The sequence below is a fragment of the Spea bombifrons genome, chromosome 3 (assembly GCF_027358695.1).
Source record: "Spea bombifrons isolate aSpeBom1 chromosome 3, aSpeBom1.2.pri, whole genome shotgun sequence".
Classification (NCBI taxonomy): Eukaryota; Metazoa; Chordata; class Amphibia; order Anura; family Pelobatidae; genus Spea; species Spea bombifrons.
The window spans coordinates 68,182,377-68,200,890 of NC_071089.1; the positions used below are offsets into that span (position 1 = coordinate 68,182,377).

Consider the following 18,514-nt stretch of genomic DNA (forward strand, 5'->3'; position numbering starts at 1 on the left):
TAAAAAGATAGAACTATGAATGGACAAAAACAACACAAGCACATATTTAAATTGAGCAATAATACATTATTTTATGTTTGTGGTGATCAACATAGTAAATTGTAGCCAGATTTGTTTCCCGTTTGTAAATGTTTGGGGTTGTTGTACTAGAATATACATTACATACATGTTGTATGAACTGCCTTTGTCAACAAAAATGCATGAAATAATGGAATAAAATATTTGAGACTGGAAAAATAGGGTAAAACCTTCATAGAAGACCCTATTTGAGACAAAGTTTGAAAATCCAACGTTCAACCTTTGGGACAAAGGTTGAAAAATAGAGTTTCAGCCATATGCTAAATGTCTACATATACCAAGGATGCTAAATGCATATTCAATAGCATTTATATGTGAGCCTCTGGTTTTGGTTTTTACAATAAATGCTTCAATAAGGAACATCACTAAATAACACCAGTTGAAATGTCTTGAGTTAGAAAGAACAGTTTCTTGATTAAATGAGTATAATTAAGTAAAGGCAAACGTAGAACCATGTGGATGCTAAGCGTTATGGGAAAACACATGGGGGGGGCATGTATAGTGCATGGAAGAAAAGGGAACCTTTTATATGCTCATGTAAATTGCATAGGAAGCTAAATAAGACATTTTTCTGCTGTGTAAAATAAACTGTGACTTTGAGGAGCTAAATGAGGCACAAATGCCTTGTATTCCTGACATCCTTGTCCTTGTACAGCATTTTTAAAAGGACCACAGGGAAAAGAGAATATTCGGTGAGCCTAATGTAGCCACTGAATGCAAAGTAAATCAGGTCGCGTCATCAGCCCCTTTGTTTAAAGATGAACTGTCACTATCCCAGCTTTTAGAATCAATAAATCCATTTATCAAAACCATCTTGCACTTTTAAAAGGTAAGGGGATCTAATATTAGAGGAACTGAAATCATTGGCAAAATGTGACAGAATTAGCATATTAATTATTTTCCTCTCTATGTGAAAAAAAAACCTTATAAAATAATAGGGATCACTTGGAACTTGGGAACAAAGGAAGATATGATTGCTGCTCCCAGTATTATACTTACATGGTATATTCCTGTTACATATACATTGATTATTTTAACAAACACAACATGATTTCTGTTGGAATGTAAAATCGTAGCATCTGAGAAAAGTGTCAGATCCACATTAATATGAATAATCAGAATAATCGGTGTATATGCATATATTTATATATTATAATAAAAATTTATATTTGAGATAATATAAGAAACAAAAACTGTCTGCGCTTCTTACCCTAATAAAGTTGGCAACAAATATATAAACATAATATAAATGAGAGGTTTTGGTTATATGAATTGGCCAAAGCATAATTAAGCTCACCCGCCACGTCAAGGCACACTCTCAATAGGGTGAGAACCTACTCTCACCTCCTACATAGTGGGCACACAAAGCAGTTTATACTGCTACCAAAGCCTTATTAATGTGTTGGGGGAGGTGCAATTAAACCTCCTCCCAATTAACCCCTGGACAGCAAGCTGCAACCAGACTGATGAGGAGCCAACAACCTCAAATATGTGCAAACAGGGAAAAGAAAAAATGTCGGTGCGCTAAGCTAGTCACAGGCTCAAATAATACAAATGTGTAATACGAGGCCTACCAAACAGGTGTAAGCATGCTGCAAGAAACAGTGTATTTGAGCCTGTGACTAGCTTAGCGCACCGAAATTTTTTTCTTTTCCCTGTTTGCACATATTTGAGGTTGGCTCCTCCTCAGTCTGGTTGCAGCTTGCTGTCCAGGGGTTAATAGGGAGGAGGTTTAATTGCACCTCCCCCAACACATTAATAAGGTTTTGGTAGCAGTATAAACTGCTTTGTGTGCCCACTATGTAGGAGGTGAGAGTAGGTTCTCACCCTATTGAGAGTGTGCCTTGACGTGGCGGGTGAGCTTAATTATGCTTTGGCCAATTCATATAACCAAAACCTCTCATTTATATTATGTTTATATATCTGTTGCCAACTTTATTAGGGTAAGAAGCGCAGACAGTTTTTGTTTCTTGTATACATTGTACAGCCAATACACTGTTTCTTGCAGCATGCTTACACCTGTTTGGTAGGCCTCGTATTACACATTTGTATTATTTGAGCCTGTGACTAGCTTAGCGCACCGACATTTTTTTCTTTTCCCTATTTGAGATAATATGTTAGCATTTTTTTTTGTAACACCATTGCCCAGAGCTAGTTTAGCGCAGTTCAGCATAAATCGATCAACTTTTTAAAAAAGTGCAAGGTTACTCTAAAATTCTCATACAGCTTTTCAGAAAACACTTCATTCTAATGACAAGTGAAAAATGAACTAGCACAAAGCTTCAGTATCACTTGTTTATTTGGTATGCAGCCAGAAAAAGAGAAGCTTTCTTTACAGGGTTGATGAGAACATCTGGATTAGGAAACTAATGTCTATAGGATTCCATTTATAATACAGTATAAGTCCCATTACTATACTTGCTGTGGATAAGATGAGCTTTATTAAAGTAGCAGCTGGTGTCTCACAGGCTTACTAATAATGGTAATTTCTATAAATGTGTACAATAGATTAAGTGTACAAGTAAAGTAGATTACGAAGAATTGTAATCCCCACACAATCTATGGAGATTCATATCTAAAATAATAATTACTTATTTAAAGTAAAATAAGAACAATTTACAATGTACTTATCTTTGAAACATGAATGAACGTTATTGTCGATGTTTGTGAATAATGCAATAAAAACATTTAAAAGGAAAAAAAAGAAATAGTGAATTAAGTATAAGCATGTACGCATAGACATGTGCAGACACAAGGCAATAGTGTTTATATAACTCATGATGTGGAAAGGCACCCAGGAGGTCAATTACTGAGCCACATTTTAGCTCTTACCCTACCATGATAGTGATGTAAAGTAAATCACTTGGACTTATCCAACAAAGTGTAAACAAAACAAATTACATTAACTTTCCAAAGGTAGAAATGGAGCGGTGCATTTTTGCTGTTTCCAATTTTGCCAGCAGAAAACAGGCCCTACACGGAAGGCATTCTCTATAAAAAAACAAAAAAAGGGATATGACAACAATGAAGGATACAATCTTCACACTTTACTTGAGATGTGTGTTTACATAAAATGTACATAATAGAAGAATGAAGCAGCCCCCATTTGTACTTTTGTGCCAGTTTATTGTCAGAGTTTTCCAGTTTTCAGTAAGGCTTGAAGATTTCATTTCAAGTACTTTGCACTGGGAAATTGCTTGCAGGATAACACTTATTAGAAATGACTAAAGTGTCTTAACATATATACCTTACAGAAGAGAAATGGTAAGTGGCAAACGGTAGAGGTGAAGTATTTGTGGTTTCAACAACATGGACGAATATAAGCAGACTGAATAGCCCGATTGCTGTTATCAAATTCTGTATTTTTATGTATTCTAAATTTCTTTGAATACAGTGATTTAAATGAGATTAGTAATAAGAAGAGAAGTTTTCTTCAAGTTTCTAATAGTATTGTGAGTATACTGCATTTATTGGAATGCGTAGTGCTGATTACTTATCTAATTATTAGTTAAAATGAGAGTCCACTTTAAATAATTAAAACATTTTAAACAAAAATAAGCACAACATAATTTACCAATTGAAGTCCCTGTCCATGGTCCTGAAGTATTTTATAACAACCATACTTTACATTTATTGTCATATACAACAGTCATATTTGTTTGAAAAGTCATATCATAGCGAGAGATAGTAGCATTGTATTTGTTGTCTTGGTTATACTTTACACTAGTTTACTCGATTAAACAAATGAATGACTTTTCTAGCAAGCAGGGAGGATACAAAGGGCCACAACATGTAGTAAGAAACATTACAATAGTATTATTTTTAATTTTTATTATAATTAATTTACTATGCTAATATACATATACTATTAATACCTCCCCCTCTTCTCTCCCCCCTAGCCGATATGGTAAACAACTTGGTCTCGATACTGTTTTGTATTTGAATGTTTTAATTTTACTTTTTTAGTACTGTTTTGTATATTATAAGGATGAATGTTTGTATGTTATTGTCTTTTTATTTTCTGTTATAAAATTTAATAAAAAAAAAAAAAAAAAAAATAGTATTATTTTATGTTACTAAGCTTCTTATTTCTTGTGTGGAGCTTACCTTTTTCCTTTAAGGCCAAACCTGCTTGTAATCATCCATTAAGTAAGGAGGATACAGTATGAATAACAGATATTGTGTGACATATGCAGAGTTTTAGGAGATGAGAATTAATCATGCCACTTAACATTGTACAAACCTGCATCGCATCAATGGCGGGAAGCTTGCCGTGGATGTGTGTGTGAGTGTAGCTGAAAGCACCTGGAATTGTGTCAGACTAGATGAAAACACCCATCATAGTGTGACACTTGACAGGAGCAATATCCAGTCATTCAGATGTAATCAAGAGTGGTATGATGCCTAGTGGGAGAACTCATTACAGGAAGTCCATCAAGTTCAACCTTTTGTAAGATATTATTGATCCGGAGGCAGCCACATACCCCAACCATCACCACCAATGTACTTCATGAATCCCACAGGGTTTAATCCGTAGATCTATTTAAATGTGTCTCAAAAAGTATGTCCAATGTAATATCACATAACCTAATGCTTGAAACATATTAACATCTGATAATAAACAACCAATAATATAAGAAATTAGATTAGTTCCTATATTATTGGTCACTGCTAGTGGAAGATGACGAAAAATGGTTTATTAACATGGAAAATTCAGAATTTGTTACACAATATATAAAAAAAACTTTATTCGATTGACTGATTTTTGCTTGCTCTCTTACAGGAATATTTAATTTCCGTTGAATTGACCAGTAGCTCCCTAAAAATTATACTTCTGAAGAATAATGCTCTGCTTGATGTAATCAGACTGGTAAGGTTTTTTTTAATCATTACTGGTTCAAATATGTTTTATAATTAGTGCGGTAGGGATTATTTAGTGAGGTATCAGAAAGAGTTAGGGTTAGGTTTAAAGTTAGGTAAGAGTTAAAAAAAAACCATTTGAAATAAAACAGGATCATTTTCAAATCAGGGCAAATCAACAGATATACTTTTATAGTTAATGGTGTGTGGTGCTGCAAGGAAAGTGAGCGTAACATGAACACCACTCCCCCGACCTAAAGATTAACAATCTGAGGTCAGTCAACTGTCACTTCATGAGCGATCAGGAGACATATCAGATGTTCCCATATGTGACATCTAATGTTAATAATTTGTTCACATATATATTTGGGGTTTGGTCCCATTCGTTGTACAGGTTAAAAGGATGTTATAGGTTGAACCCTGGTTCCTAAAGAAAAGCTTATTTTTAAGTTCAGTTGGACTTGTCTGATGAATTTTACTTAGAATGAAGTGCTGATATTGACAGATACTACACTGCATTCCAAAAAATGGACAATGACTCCCAGTTTAGATACTCCTGCTTGTTTCCAGGCACTACATTGTATGGAACAAAATGATGTGTTGCCATTGTATACTGCAGATGTCTAGTGCCCAAAATATCAGTGATATTAACTATCATTTTTTTATTTTGCTTTTTTTCAGGGCAAATTATGACATCACCATCTAAAGGCATAATCCGACCATTTTTAGTTATCAGCATTGTGTTGATCTGTTTCATGGTATGTTTACTGATATATGTGAAACCTACAAATAACTGGATCTCCAGTCCTATTGAATCAGCTAATTCGGTTCTTAAAATGAAGAATTTTTTCTCATCTAAAAGGGATTATTACAACGATACCATCATTCTTATTTGGGTGTGGCCTTTTGGACAAACTTTTGAACTCACATCTTGCAAGACTTTATTTAATATACATGGGTGCCATTTAACGACTGACCGCACACTGTACAACAAGTCCCATGCAGTCCTAATACACCATAGAGATATAACCTGGGACCTAACAAACCTTCCCCAGCAGCTCAGACCACCATTCCAGAAATGGATTTGGATGAACTTGGAATCACCAACTCACACACCACAAAAAACTGGTATTGAGCACTTATTTAATCTGACTTTGACTTACAGGCGTGATTCAGACATTCAAGTGCCTTATGGCTTCATGGTCGTAAGCACAAAACCTTTTGAGTTTGAAGTGCCAAGCAAAGACAAGCTGGTATGTTGGATTGTTAGCAACTGGAACCCAGAACACGCTCGAGTAAAATATTATAATGAACTCAACAAGTACATTGAAATTCTAACTTTTGGTCAAGCTTTTGGAGAATACTTAAGTGATAAAAGCCTGATTCCTACAATCTCAACTTGTAAATTTTACCTTTCCTTTGAAAATTCAATCCACAAAGATTACATAACAGAAAAGCTGTACAATGCTTTACTGGCTGGATCAGTACCAGTTGTTTTAGGCCCCCCAAGAGAAAACTACGAGAACTACATACCTGCGGACTCCTTTATTCATGTGGAAGATTTCCTTTCTCCAAGGGAGCTGGCAGATTACCTTTTAATGCTGAATAAAGACACAGAGCGTTATCTTGGATACTTTAGCTGGAGACGACACTTCACGGTGAATTTGTCTCATTTCTGGGAATCCCATGCGTGTCTAGCATGTGACCACATTAAAAGACATCAGGAATACAAATCTGTCAGCAATCTGGAGAAGTGGTTCTGGAACTAAACCTCTACTTTCTTATTTGAGCACATTAAAAAGGTTATTCACATTGAGATAAATGTGTAGTTTAAAGTTCTCTTGAATGCATCATTTACCATTCACTTTGTCAGCTCTAAAATCCCGTTTTCAACATAAAAAAACATATTGCATTTCATAACGTGCTACATGTAGCAGTTCATAAGCATACCAAAAGTTATGGGTCTCTTTTTCAGGATATTTTTTCTTAAAAAGTTCACAAGGTTTTAGTGTTTATTAACATTTTGTGATCACCATTTTTCTAGATGTACATCTTCTTGTAAAAGGACGTGAAATATACAAAAGAATAATATCAGATTTGAAGTGTTAATGGTCTTATTTTATAATTTACCATTCAACAATGTTTAATATTAATCAGGGCTAGACTGGGTCCAAAAAATCAACCTGGACATTTCCACTTTTGCCTTATGAATACATGAATATGTATGAAATGATTCACTGAGGTAGCTGCCTAGTTGCACACCAGCCATTATCTTTGTATAACAAATAAACAGTCTAAGGTCAGTGTTGCATTGTAATGATGATACACATGAAATCCATAAATCTTAGTTTTAGGATTATTTGTCATTAATAAGGGAATCAGCAAAATGTAGTATTCTCACATAGGACCATTGGAACCAAAAAGTATATGAGCACTGAAGCCACCTTCTCACTTTATATACATCTTACATTTTAATATTCTGGTCTTGGATTCATTATATTATTATAAAGAGGTAGAAGCACCCATGTTAAACTTGTAAACATTTAAGAGACCAGCCCATTTTTTTTTTTAGAACAAGGGTATCACTTTATATGGAGTTTATTTATTGCAGTTCTGGTACAGTCATACTGTGAGTACATTTTTGTCTGATTAGAATACATTAGATCTATGTTTCATTTGGACAATACAAAGGTTGCAACTTTCTTTAACAAAGGTATCCCCTATATCCATGATAAACAGTGCAGAGGTGTCTATTGAGTCATCAAAACACTTACTAAGCCCCCATAGCTTTCAAAGTTAACTAAGTGCATAATAGGCCATGTAGACAGGATATGAGTACAAAAAGAGAAGGACATGAGCAGAAATAGGCACAGTTTATTGAAAATGGGCGAAGGAGAAGCATTGTGGATAAAATGGTGCGCAAGACAATTTCAATGTGGTCATTAAACTATATTAAAATGAATACACAGACAGAGGCATGGAGATAAAGGGACACAATTTGTTAAATAAATATTGCAAAAATGTGTGCAAAAGCTTTAGAGATGTGTGAAAAAAATGCTGTAAAGTAAGAACGCTTTCAAAAATAGATGTGAGTATATTTTTATCATTTAACAAAATGGAAAGTGAGTGAACAGAAGAAAAATCTAAATCAAATCAATATTTGGTGTGACACCCTTTGCCCTCAAAAGAGCATCAGCACTTTTGTGTTTGTTTTATTTTGTTTTTTACTTTACCCCATAATTGCTATCTGGGAAGTTTGTCAGTAATTTACTACAATGGTGAATTAACCATATAAAAACCATTTCATTGCTACACTTATTGTTTCTATGCAACTACAAGATGGTTTCACCAATGAACACTGATACTGTGGTGCTTTACCTGGATACATTGTAGGAAGTTGCTAGCAAATATCGATGGCACAATAATCTGTACATTTTTAAATATATACATGTAAAGGGTGTGTTGCAATTTGTATCAAGAGGATCTGGACACATTTGTATGGTGAGTTTTGTTTAAATGAACATACCGTATTTGCTCGATTATAAGACGACCCCGATTATAAGACGACCCCCCAAAATCAAAATATTAATTTAGGAAAAAAACAAAAAGCCTGAATATAAGACGACCCTATAGGAAAAAAGTTTTACCAGTAAATATTAATTCATGTAAATTATTTTTTCATGTTTAATAAAAGCTATGATTGAGAAAAATATATTTTTTAAATTTCCTTTTATTTGCCAACCTGCCCCCCCCCAGTTATGCCACTCTGCCCCCAGAAATGCTTTATACCCCCCTATTTGCCACTCTGCCCCATGATATGCCTTATACCCCTATATGCCACTCTGGCATATAGGGGGTTAAAAGGCATATCATGGGGCTGAGTGGCATATAGGGGGTTAAAATGCATTTCTGGAGGTATATAGGCATATCATGGGGCTGAGTGGCATATAGGGGGTTAAAATGCATTTCTGGAGGTCCAGAAATGCATTTTAACCCCCTATATGCCACTCAGCCCCATGATATGCCTTTTAACCCAGCATGTACTGGCTGCCTTGGCTTGATAGGAGTGTGATTGCTGTTAGCAGTTTGATATATATATATCAAACTGCTAACAGCAATCACACTCCTATCAAGCCAAGGCAGCCAGTACATGCTGGAACCTGGGGATGATAGTAGTGGGATTACAGCCTCCCTATGCCATGCTACAACCCCCACCCCCCTTACACATCCATGCTATCACACACAAACACATTTAAATACTCATTAAACACACATTAATCACACATACTTACCCAAAAACCCTCCCCCACCCCCTTACCTGAACTGCAGATCTCTCACTCGAAGACTTCTGCAGGGGACCGGCTGTAGAGCAACTTCTCTGGCCCCGCCCCCAGAGGAGGGAGGGGGAGATAGAGCTCTGTGAGGACGCTGCAAGCTTCCTGTCCTCCTGCTTCTAACAGAAGAGACGCTGCTCGCGACCGGTAAGCAGCATGGCCCCAGCAGACATTTTTTGGGGGGTCTGAGAAGACGACCCCGATTATAAGACGAGGGGTATTTTTCAGAGCATTTGCTCTGGAAAAAACCTCGTCTTATAATCGAGCAAATACGGTAATTGTTTTAACTACTTTGACCTCAATAAGCAGCCCAGAGGGTTGGGTTGATCTGCTTAGACAAGCGATGATTTAAAACTGTAAACATCCTTTGTTGTGAGGAGCAGTAATACTCAGTGCTTAATACTTTACAATGTTTCCAGGGAGTTGAATCACTTAGTAGTAAGTACACATTTAGTTTGCAAAGTAAGTGTTTTTTTCCCAAAAAAAGTCTAATTTTTAGATGGCTTATTGAAAGATAATTTTTAGAGAAGTTGCACCCCATTAAAAAAGTGGAGGCGCTGATTTACTACTTTAATACCTAGCATCCTGACAACTTACTATAAATAAGTATTATAGTCACTAAATAGTCAGACTCAGCTCTGGAGTATCATGACCATAAAAATATGTTTAAAAGTTCTTTAATGGAATTCTGCCAAATTGATGGATTTGCTCAAATGTAAACTACTTAATTTACCTCTGTTGAAGGCTTAATGGTTACAATGTTTTGCCTGATTATTGTTTACTTTAATTACTTTAATTCTGTCTTCGGTTTGAAATCACCTATTAACAAAATTAGTCATTGCCATTCTATTAAAGACAGTATGCACATTACTTCTCCACAATGATAATATATTAAATGACACATATTTTAAAATTTCAGGTAATTACAATCATATATGGACTAAATTTTCTGAAAATGAAACAAACAAGCTTTAGTTCTTCTGAAAGAAATCTTGGCATTTTAAATTCAACTTATGTGCTAAAACCAGATATCCTTTGCAACCCCCCTAATGCATCTGATAAAACCTTAAAGCTATATTAATACATGATATACCTTTATGTATAACGCCTACAGTTTTTCATTGTTATAGTATACTTAGAGAATGTAAAGAATTAAAAACATACACAATTACAAGACCTGTATATACATATTTCTAACTTATATTTATTATTCACTAATGTGTAATATGAATGGCTTTTCACAGTACACTGAGCTGTCTAGCTTTGATGTTGAGGAAAATATTTAGTATAAGATTTCCTACAAAAAGAAGAAATGTAGTCTTTTATATACTGGAAATGAGACAACAGTTTATGCAAATGTCTCTGAAACCAGCTCAAATGAGGACATGCCATTTCTATGTCCAATGTCCTATGTTAAGTCACCATTCAGGATGGCCAAAAATGTTTTAACAATCCTTGTAGCGTTATAGAGTCATCTGTATGAGCACACTATACTGAAGCTATCTATAAACAGAGCCCAACCCCATAAATCGACCCAAATTTCCTTTGTATAATAGAACTAGCAATCAGTAAAATTAGTAAAACAAATTGACAAATTATTACTTTTATTCAATACCTAGAGATGGAATATAGTAAAAGTACAAAAATGTTTTTCAAAAGCTTGATTTTCTAAAAGAACACAGGAAAATTCAGCTACAAAACAAAAGGATACACTAGAGGTCAGTAAAAAGGACCAGTCATCAAAATATTCCTATTTGCCTCAAGTAAACAAGCAAGCAAACATATTATTATAGCCTAACCACTGTAATCAACAACAGCATATAATCAAAATAATAAAAACAAGATTTTCTCTCAATTAACATTCCATTAAGGTACATTAAATAGTTTACAGCTTCTGTAAATGCTGACCCCGTGTCATTACCCTATGGTTTGTACATTGAAATTAAGAACATTGAAGAAAAGATTTCCATGGTTTTTAAGCACTGCATTTATTATGCAGTGCTTATTTATTAAAAGTTTTACCGAACAGCCTTAAATTGTTTTTCAAACCCCTCTGTCCTCATCCAACAGTATTCACCTCACCAATGATTTAATCATCCTTTCCATTTATCAGTTGTGCACTGGATTATTAACCTTTGTTACAGAGGCAATAAACAAGTCACAGATAGGATCAGACATAACCTGATGCGTCCTGCCCCCAAAATGACGCCTCTGGTGGCGTCCACTTCCCTGATGCTCCAATCTGGGCAGAGGTGATGAAGGTGTCTTTGGAAGCTCCGCCATTTTGGTGTAAGTTCATACCAGGTTATGTCCGCTGAGACGCGTACAAAGATAGAGGATAAAAGAAAGAAGATGAAAGAGAGAAGATGACGAGCAAGAAGATGCAGAAGTGGTCAGCAGAGAAGGTACGAAAATATTTAGAGACTGTAACAGTGAATAAGAGTGAATGTGGACACAAGGCAACAAATTTTGTTCCTGAATTAAAAATGCAACCCGATTTATATCCGAACCGAATGGAAAGGGAACGTAATTCTCTGCCTGAAAATTTCGACATCACTACTTGCTAGGTAGATTTATATGTGTCATCTTTTGAATTGGTTTCAGGCTGGTCTATAAAACAGCTCACAAGCACTTGTATGGTCACTCTTAAACTCATATTATGAACTAGACAAAATGCATTCACAAGGAGGGTTCTTAACAAAACAAAATTAATACAAATGGAAAATCTTTTGGTGGTCTTTCTTGAGGTAAAGTGGGAAGGGATTGTGTGTAGGAGGGTACATATAATTAATTGATAAATAATGTGACTCCACATGAGATGTCCTCACGCCACACGCCCAGGGCAGGGGTGGAGCGCACTCTTAAGTCTCTCGCATAGCAAATGAATGATGCGGGTCCGGCTAGTAACCTAAAACGTGTGAGTCGTGATCAGGGCCAGCTTTAGGTGTTCAGGTGCCCTGCGTGGGCCACCTCCGTGGTGCCCCCTTCCCCATTCAGGTATAAATCAAATAAATAACACATGGAAACAGCATTGCAGGTACAGCTTAACTGGATAAGACATAAAAAAACCTTGTAATAACCATGTAATAAATATCACATGAAACTTAGCATTGCACTTATAGAGCAACTAAATAACACACAAACCCAGCCTTGCAGCCATAGAATTTAAAAATGCACAAGCAGACTCAGCGTTCAAGGTATAGATCAAATAAATAATGCATGGAAACCCTAAGTTGCAGACATTGATCACAATGTCGCACACCCCAAAGGCCAGTCCTGGCACCCAGATTGCTCACATAGGACTTTGACCTGCATTAAAGACGGCCCTGATTGATGGGTCCAACAGCCTGTGGGTTTTTTTTCCTTACTTTGTTTTATACTTACTAATTAGCATTCACAAGGGGAAGGGACAAGCATTATATATAAAAGACCTGATGTCATTTTAATTTATTAGTAGCAGTTAGAGACTGATAAGAGTTGGAGTGTGAAAGTTGGTTAGTAGAGGCTGAATCGTTGTTCATCTACCATACTGAAATAGTGTAGGGCAGAAAATGTAATGGGGTGGGGTGGATTGGATAATCTGTAGCGTATATAGTATTAGTTCATAATTGCTATGCACTTATACAGGTACTGTAGCAGAAGTATTTTTTCCTTTTCGTGTAATAATTTATTTATTTTAAGACTGATTTTTTCAATTAAAAATTAATTTTAGGCAAAACTTCTAGGTTGTGGAGAACACAAAACAAAAAAATAATTAGTAAATATTGATGCAAAAAATAAGCATTAAGTCAGTTGCTTGGATTCAGAACTACCATAAGCCGAATGCAGCAGCAGTACCAAACATTCTCGCTCTAGAAGTGCTAAAATGTTGTCTACTTCTCCTACCGAAGGGAAAATTTGAGTTACAACCAAGGATTCAGAGGGGTCTATGTGCTGTCGACTTTGTGGGATCCAGGGCATAGATTGCCACTGGTGCCACAACTACTGCAAGCATCTCCAGCTTTCCAAAGCAGTGGGACAGACCATCCACTTCGCCTTCAAGATATGGAGGGCCACTAGTGCACAGCATGCCTTTCTTTCACTGACAGCACACTGGTGAGTGTAAAAAAAGTAACTGATGTAGGCACACAGGATGACAGGAGGGCAGCTATTTTAACAGGAAGTGTAGGCTGTCGAAACTGATCGAAAACGTTCTGTAAGATTGACAGGCACTTTCACCGCTGTGTGAATGCAAGCCAGCAGCTGAAAAGGGAACAGAAGGAGGTGCGTCTACCCCAGCACCAATTACATCAGGAGGTAGTCAATTGTTGAACCCTGGACATGGTGGAGTGGACCGTGGAGCAGCACATTACACATGGAGATGATCAGAAGGCCGATAGAGGAGCTTGCAATGCAGGCCCTCACAGCTGCCCTAGATTACACACTGGTTACCCTATGTGACCCACACTGGACACCCTATGTGACCCAAGGGTTAAGGGGAAGTTGGGAAATTTGATCCTATACAATCCTCTACAATTTGAATGGATCTGTCCCTGCCTCTGCTCTAGTGGCTCATTATGGCTAATTATCCTTTCTTACTCTGGGTGTTTAATTATTCCAATTCGTCTTCAAATTTTTCTAATTTGGGGTAAAATTCAGTGTCCTATACCATGGGGTCGGATGTGTCTATCTGCCCTACTACTGCTGCTGCATTATCACCTTCCTCTGAGGAGTCAATTAATCAAAATGGTCCAATTTTTGGAAATTCAGTCCCATAGCATGTTGCTGAATGTGTGTAACTATTGGTGTAGAGTTGTTGTTGTTGGTGGTCCTGCAGTGCAAAATTAAGTCTAAATCTCTTCCTAAACCTTAAGATGCTGCTGCTGTAAATGAAACATGAGCTCAGAAAGCGGCAGGTGCCTTTTCCTTTGGAACTGCCCCTTGAATTTAATTGCCAAATCAAAGAAGCCCCTCAGAATTTCAATTGAGCAGTCAGAAAACAAAATTCGGTGTCGGAAATTGCATATTAAGTTATGTCACCTCAGTTAAGTTAACCCTTTGACTCCATTGACAACTTGACTTTTTAGAGAAGTCACGTTTCCCAGGCTTGCAATTAACTTTCCAATGGTCTACCCGAAGTAGGACTTTTTTTAAAACTTATATTTCAGTTAATACTTCCCATGAGGCATGTAAGAAGCATATGTTATCTGTTTGAACAGTAATGCATAGATAATGACTGTTGCCATCATATTTAAAGCTCTGCAGCTATACTAGGAAAAACAAGCATACTGTACCCAGATAATCCCCTGAAGATTGCTTACATATCATTAAATGTACTTACAGTGAAGAAACTATATTACATGGTAATATTGTGTTCACAGATTATGTCATCTAAAATCAGAAAACATTATGTTCCTGTACCTTATTATATACTTTTTGCATATATTTATTTAAGTATCAATGTAGCTCTTTTTATACATAAAAAATTATTATTTAATATAATAATAATAATAATTATATATTCTAAATCAGCATTTCAGCTAGGCAGGTGATGATGATGATGATGATGATGATGATGATGATGATGAAAGAGGTTCAGGTGGTTATTTGTATTAGATTGATCAAAGGCATTTATAAACATTTTTAGACAGAAAAATGGGCTTGTGAGATCTCAGTTATCCAGTTATGTGTAACCTAATCAATATTATAGCTGTATGTAAGCCTCACATTAACAAGTAAAATGCCAAGTGTCTAATGGAGTGGTGTAAAGCATGCCACCCCTGGACTCTGGAGCAATAGAAACGTGTCCTTTGGAGTGGCAAATCACACTTCTCTGTTTAGCAGTATGATGGGCGAGTCTGGGTTTGTCGGATGCCAGGAGAATGTTACCTGCCTGACTGCATTGTGCCAACTGTAAAGTTTGGTGAAGGAGGGATATGGGTTTTTTTCAGGTTGAGCTAGGCCCCCCACTTCCAGTGAAGAGAGAACTTAATACTTCAGCATACCAAGACATTTTGGACAGTACTATACTTCCTGTGGGAGCAGTTTGGTGAAGGCCGTTTTGATTCCGGCATAACTGCGCCCCAGTGGACAAAGCAAGTTCTCAGACATGGTTGCATGAGATTGGTGTGGAAAAACTTACCTGGCCCTCATAGAGCCCTGACCTCAATCCCATCAAACACCTTTGGGATGAACTGTGATGGAGATTGCAAGCCAGGCTTTTTCATTCAACATCAGTGCTGGACCTCAGAAATGCTCTACTGGATGAATGGATAAAAATCCCAACAGAAACACTTTAATATGTTGGAAAGCCTCCCCAGAAAAGTGGAAGCTGTTATTGATTTGGAAAATATTTGAAGGGTTTGCGAAAAGCAGGACAAAGGCAGAGCTAGACAACTAGATGAAGTGGTAAAATCGAGACTGTCCCACATAGAGTGGAACAATTGGTGGGTATGCCACTGAAGATGTCTTCTAAACACTCCAGTCCCTTCACAGATTGTTTTATCCAGTCACAAATGGTGAGCCCTTGGTGAGCCCCTTATTTTATTTCAGGTAACGCTACCTGAGGTGAAGGCAGAGATACCTTGTACTGGGAACCTGCACTTCTGTTCAGATGAGAATCTGGGGCAAGGCTGTTGCATAAGTCTTCCACAGATACTGACGATGCAGCTACTGCCAGTCTAAGGTGCACAAGCCTTGAATAGGGAGCTGTATGCAGGATCAACATCTCAACAGGCCCAGGGTTCACAAACAACTTGGGTCGTTTCCTTAGTTACGTCTAGAATCTAGCTACTTTGAACTAGTCTGTTCCAGCTTAGGGTTACTTAGCTCTGATTGGCTGAAGGTGTTTCTTTTGGAACAGTCCTCCAAAAAAACAAAGCGTTGATGTAAATTGCCTGCAGGATACATAAAACATTTCCATTTCTTGTCTTTTAGCAGGCCAAGGAGATATGTATGCAGAGCAATTCTTGTGCAAAGTGGTTAAAGTGAGGCAATACAAGGAACATGTAATTAATTACTATGGCGAATCCTCCTGCTTTGTCACAATATTATTCTATTTATTATTATTGTTTATCGATTTAGATACCATTTTAACCCCTTGACGACAAATGACGTGCCAGGCACGTCATGAGTTTAAACAGGTGTAGATCTCTTTCTTCTCTCAAATGGTGTTCCTATGCGAGGTGTGTGGGGAATAACCACACCATAAAATACTACTGAAAACTGACAAAGGCTGGTGGTAAAATGTGTGCAGCATTTGGACTACCCTGGGGTGTCTAGTTTAAAAAATATATATAATTTGATGGGGTGAATTTAATTGACTGGCTTTAAAGATCTCCCAAATAACACATGGGGGCAGGATGACCACATGTCAAAATTCCAATTTAAAAAATAAGCACTTCCCAAATGTGGCCTTTTAGCCCCCAAACAACCCGACTGGCTTCAAATATGTCACAAATAGAACATGGGTGCTGTATGACCAGATCAGTGGGCCAACAAGGATGTTAGAAGGTCGGTTTCTTGTCATAAAATATCCCATTCTCTATGCAAGAAAGGGGTGAATACTGGGAAAAGGCAGCATCAGTGTGAGTGGCATGAAGAGAAATTCTGCAGCACACAACAAGATCATTTATACAAGCATCTGTTGGTAATGCATGATTCTCAGTAGCTGCAGGATACAACCTAGGATGCTGATCTACAGGAGCATGACAGCGCTGAATCTAAGTCTGTTGAGGGTCATAATCATACATGGGAACTCCCTGGGTTTGCCCAGAGAATGCCACGTGAAGCGCCGTTTCTCCGGGTCAAGACTACCCGGAGCCTTCCCTTGCAGGACATGGCCAGGACTGCCCACTGATGTCCCATGACATTGGTGGGAGTCTCCACTGGCGTCAGTGGGAGGTCCGCTGATGTTAGTGGGCAGTCCTGGCCATATCCCGCAAGGGAAGGCTCCGGGTAGCCGGAGTCCAGAAGTTCCCAGGTATGGTAATAATGATAAAATGTGTCAAATGAGTGTTCCTAGTAATAGGCATAGTATAGTGAATGAGTCATGTATGAAAAAATAGTTATCTTGTGCTGTTTGGAAGTAACTTTGAATGATGAATATGTTGATATGTTGTCTTTGCATCCAGATGAGATAGACGTAGGCCAGTAGCTAGGTCTTTTAACAAGTAGTTGCAGGCTTTTCGTAGTTTTGCTACAGTCGTAGTAGTAGTTTTTTGTGAGAAGCATAGTGAGAGTTTGGGTCTTTATTAAGATCTAGAAGCAGTTTTGGAAGCATATAAAGCTATCAGCGCATAATAAATTTTAGTGGTGTGTGAAGGGTGTTGGTACATGGGAGAGCATAATGGTGCCACAGTCTCTTCGAATTACAAGCCCCAAGGGGTTAATGTCCAACAAATGTATCAATAAGCAATTTTTTTACATTTAAAAATGAATGTACACTTTGCACTGGAAATCATCCTGCTTTGAAATGTTTTTGTAAAGGACGGGTTACGTAACAGGTATAGAAAGGAGGTGACTCCTGTGGAATGGTTAAAACTACTCCCCTTTATAATACTCAAACAAGCAGATGTGTGAATTATTGCTCATAGCTTTTTAAAGGTAAGGATGTTATATGTGGGAATAATCCTAAATCAGTTGAGGGTAATAGAGAAATAGTTAAAAGTAAAATCGAAAATGAATTGCATTTGGGAAGAATTAAAGGCCCTTTACAACATCCTCATTTTCCTAACTTCTGCTTGACTCCTTTGGGCTAAGTGCCAAAGAAGGAAATATGTGCCTTTAGGTTGATTCATCATCAATCTTTCCCTAAATTAACTTAACGATGAGATGAATAAGTTGGATTTCCTGGTGCATCATGTTTCTTTTGAAGATGCTTTAACATGGGTTAGACATTGTGGGGGAAAATGCTTTAATAGCAAAGGTAAGGCTTTTTCCCATTAACCTGGATTGTTTTTCATCATTAGGTTTTCAATTCGAGGGGTCATTTTATTTTGACAAATGTTTACCAGTGGGTTGTGCTATTTTTTGTTTTTAATTTGAAGCTTTTGCATCTATTTTAGAATGTTTAATTAATCAAGTAGCTGGTTTGGATTCAGTTATTCATTAATTAGACTTTTTTATTTTATTATTCATTTGTAAAGCTGGTAGCAGTGAGTGCTTAACATTGTTGAATACATTTTTGAATTAGTAGAATATTTTGGAATTCCGCTAGCACAGTATATACGCTTACATCTTTACAGTTTTTGAGTATTGAAAAT

The 18,514-nt window shown here is 37.0% G+C and overlaps 1 protein-coding gene across 1 annotated transcript; it reads left to right on the forward strand.

Annotated features, from left to right (window-relative positions):
- Positions 1-4,247: 4,247 nt before the first annotated feature.
- FUT9 (fucosyltransferase 9) lies at positions 4,248-6,897 on the forward strand. Its single transcript, XM_053459399.1, has 2 exons — positions 4,248-4,948; positions 5,620-6,897. Exon 2 carries the CDS (start codon positions 5,628-5,630, stop codon positions 6,705-6,707), a length of 1,080 nt encoding a protein of 359 aa, XP_053315374.1. The 5' UTR covers positions 4,248-4,948; positions 5,620-5,627; the 3' UTR covers positions 6,708-6,897.
- The last annotated feature ends 11,617 nt before the right edge of the window (positions 6,898-18,514 follow it).

Coding starts and splice junctions, on each gene's coding strand:
- FUT9 (XM_053459399.1), top strand. CDS start 5,628: ATGACATCACCATCTAAAGGCATAATCCGACCATTTTTAGTTATCAGC.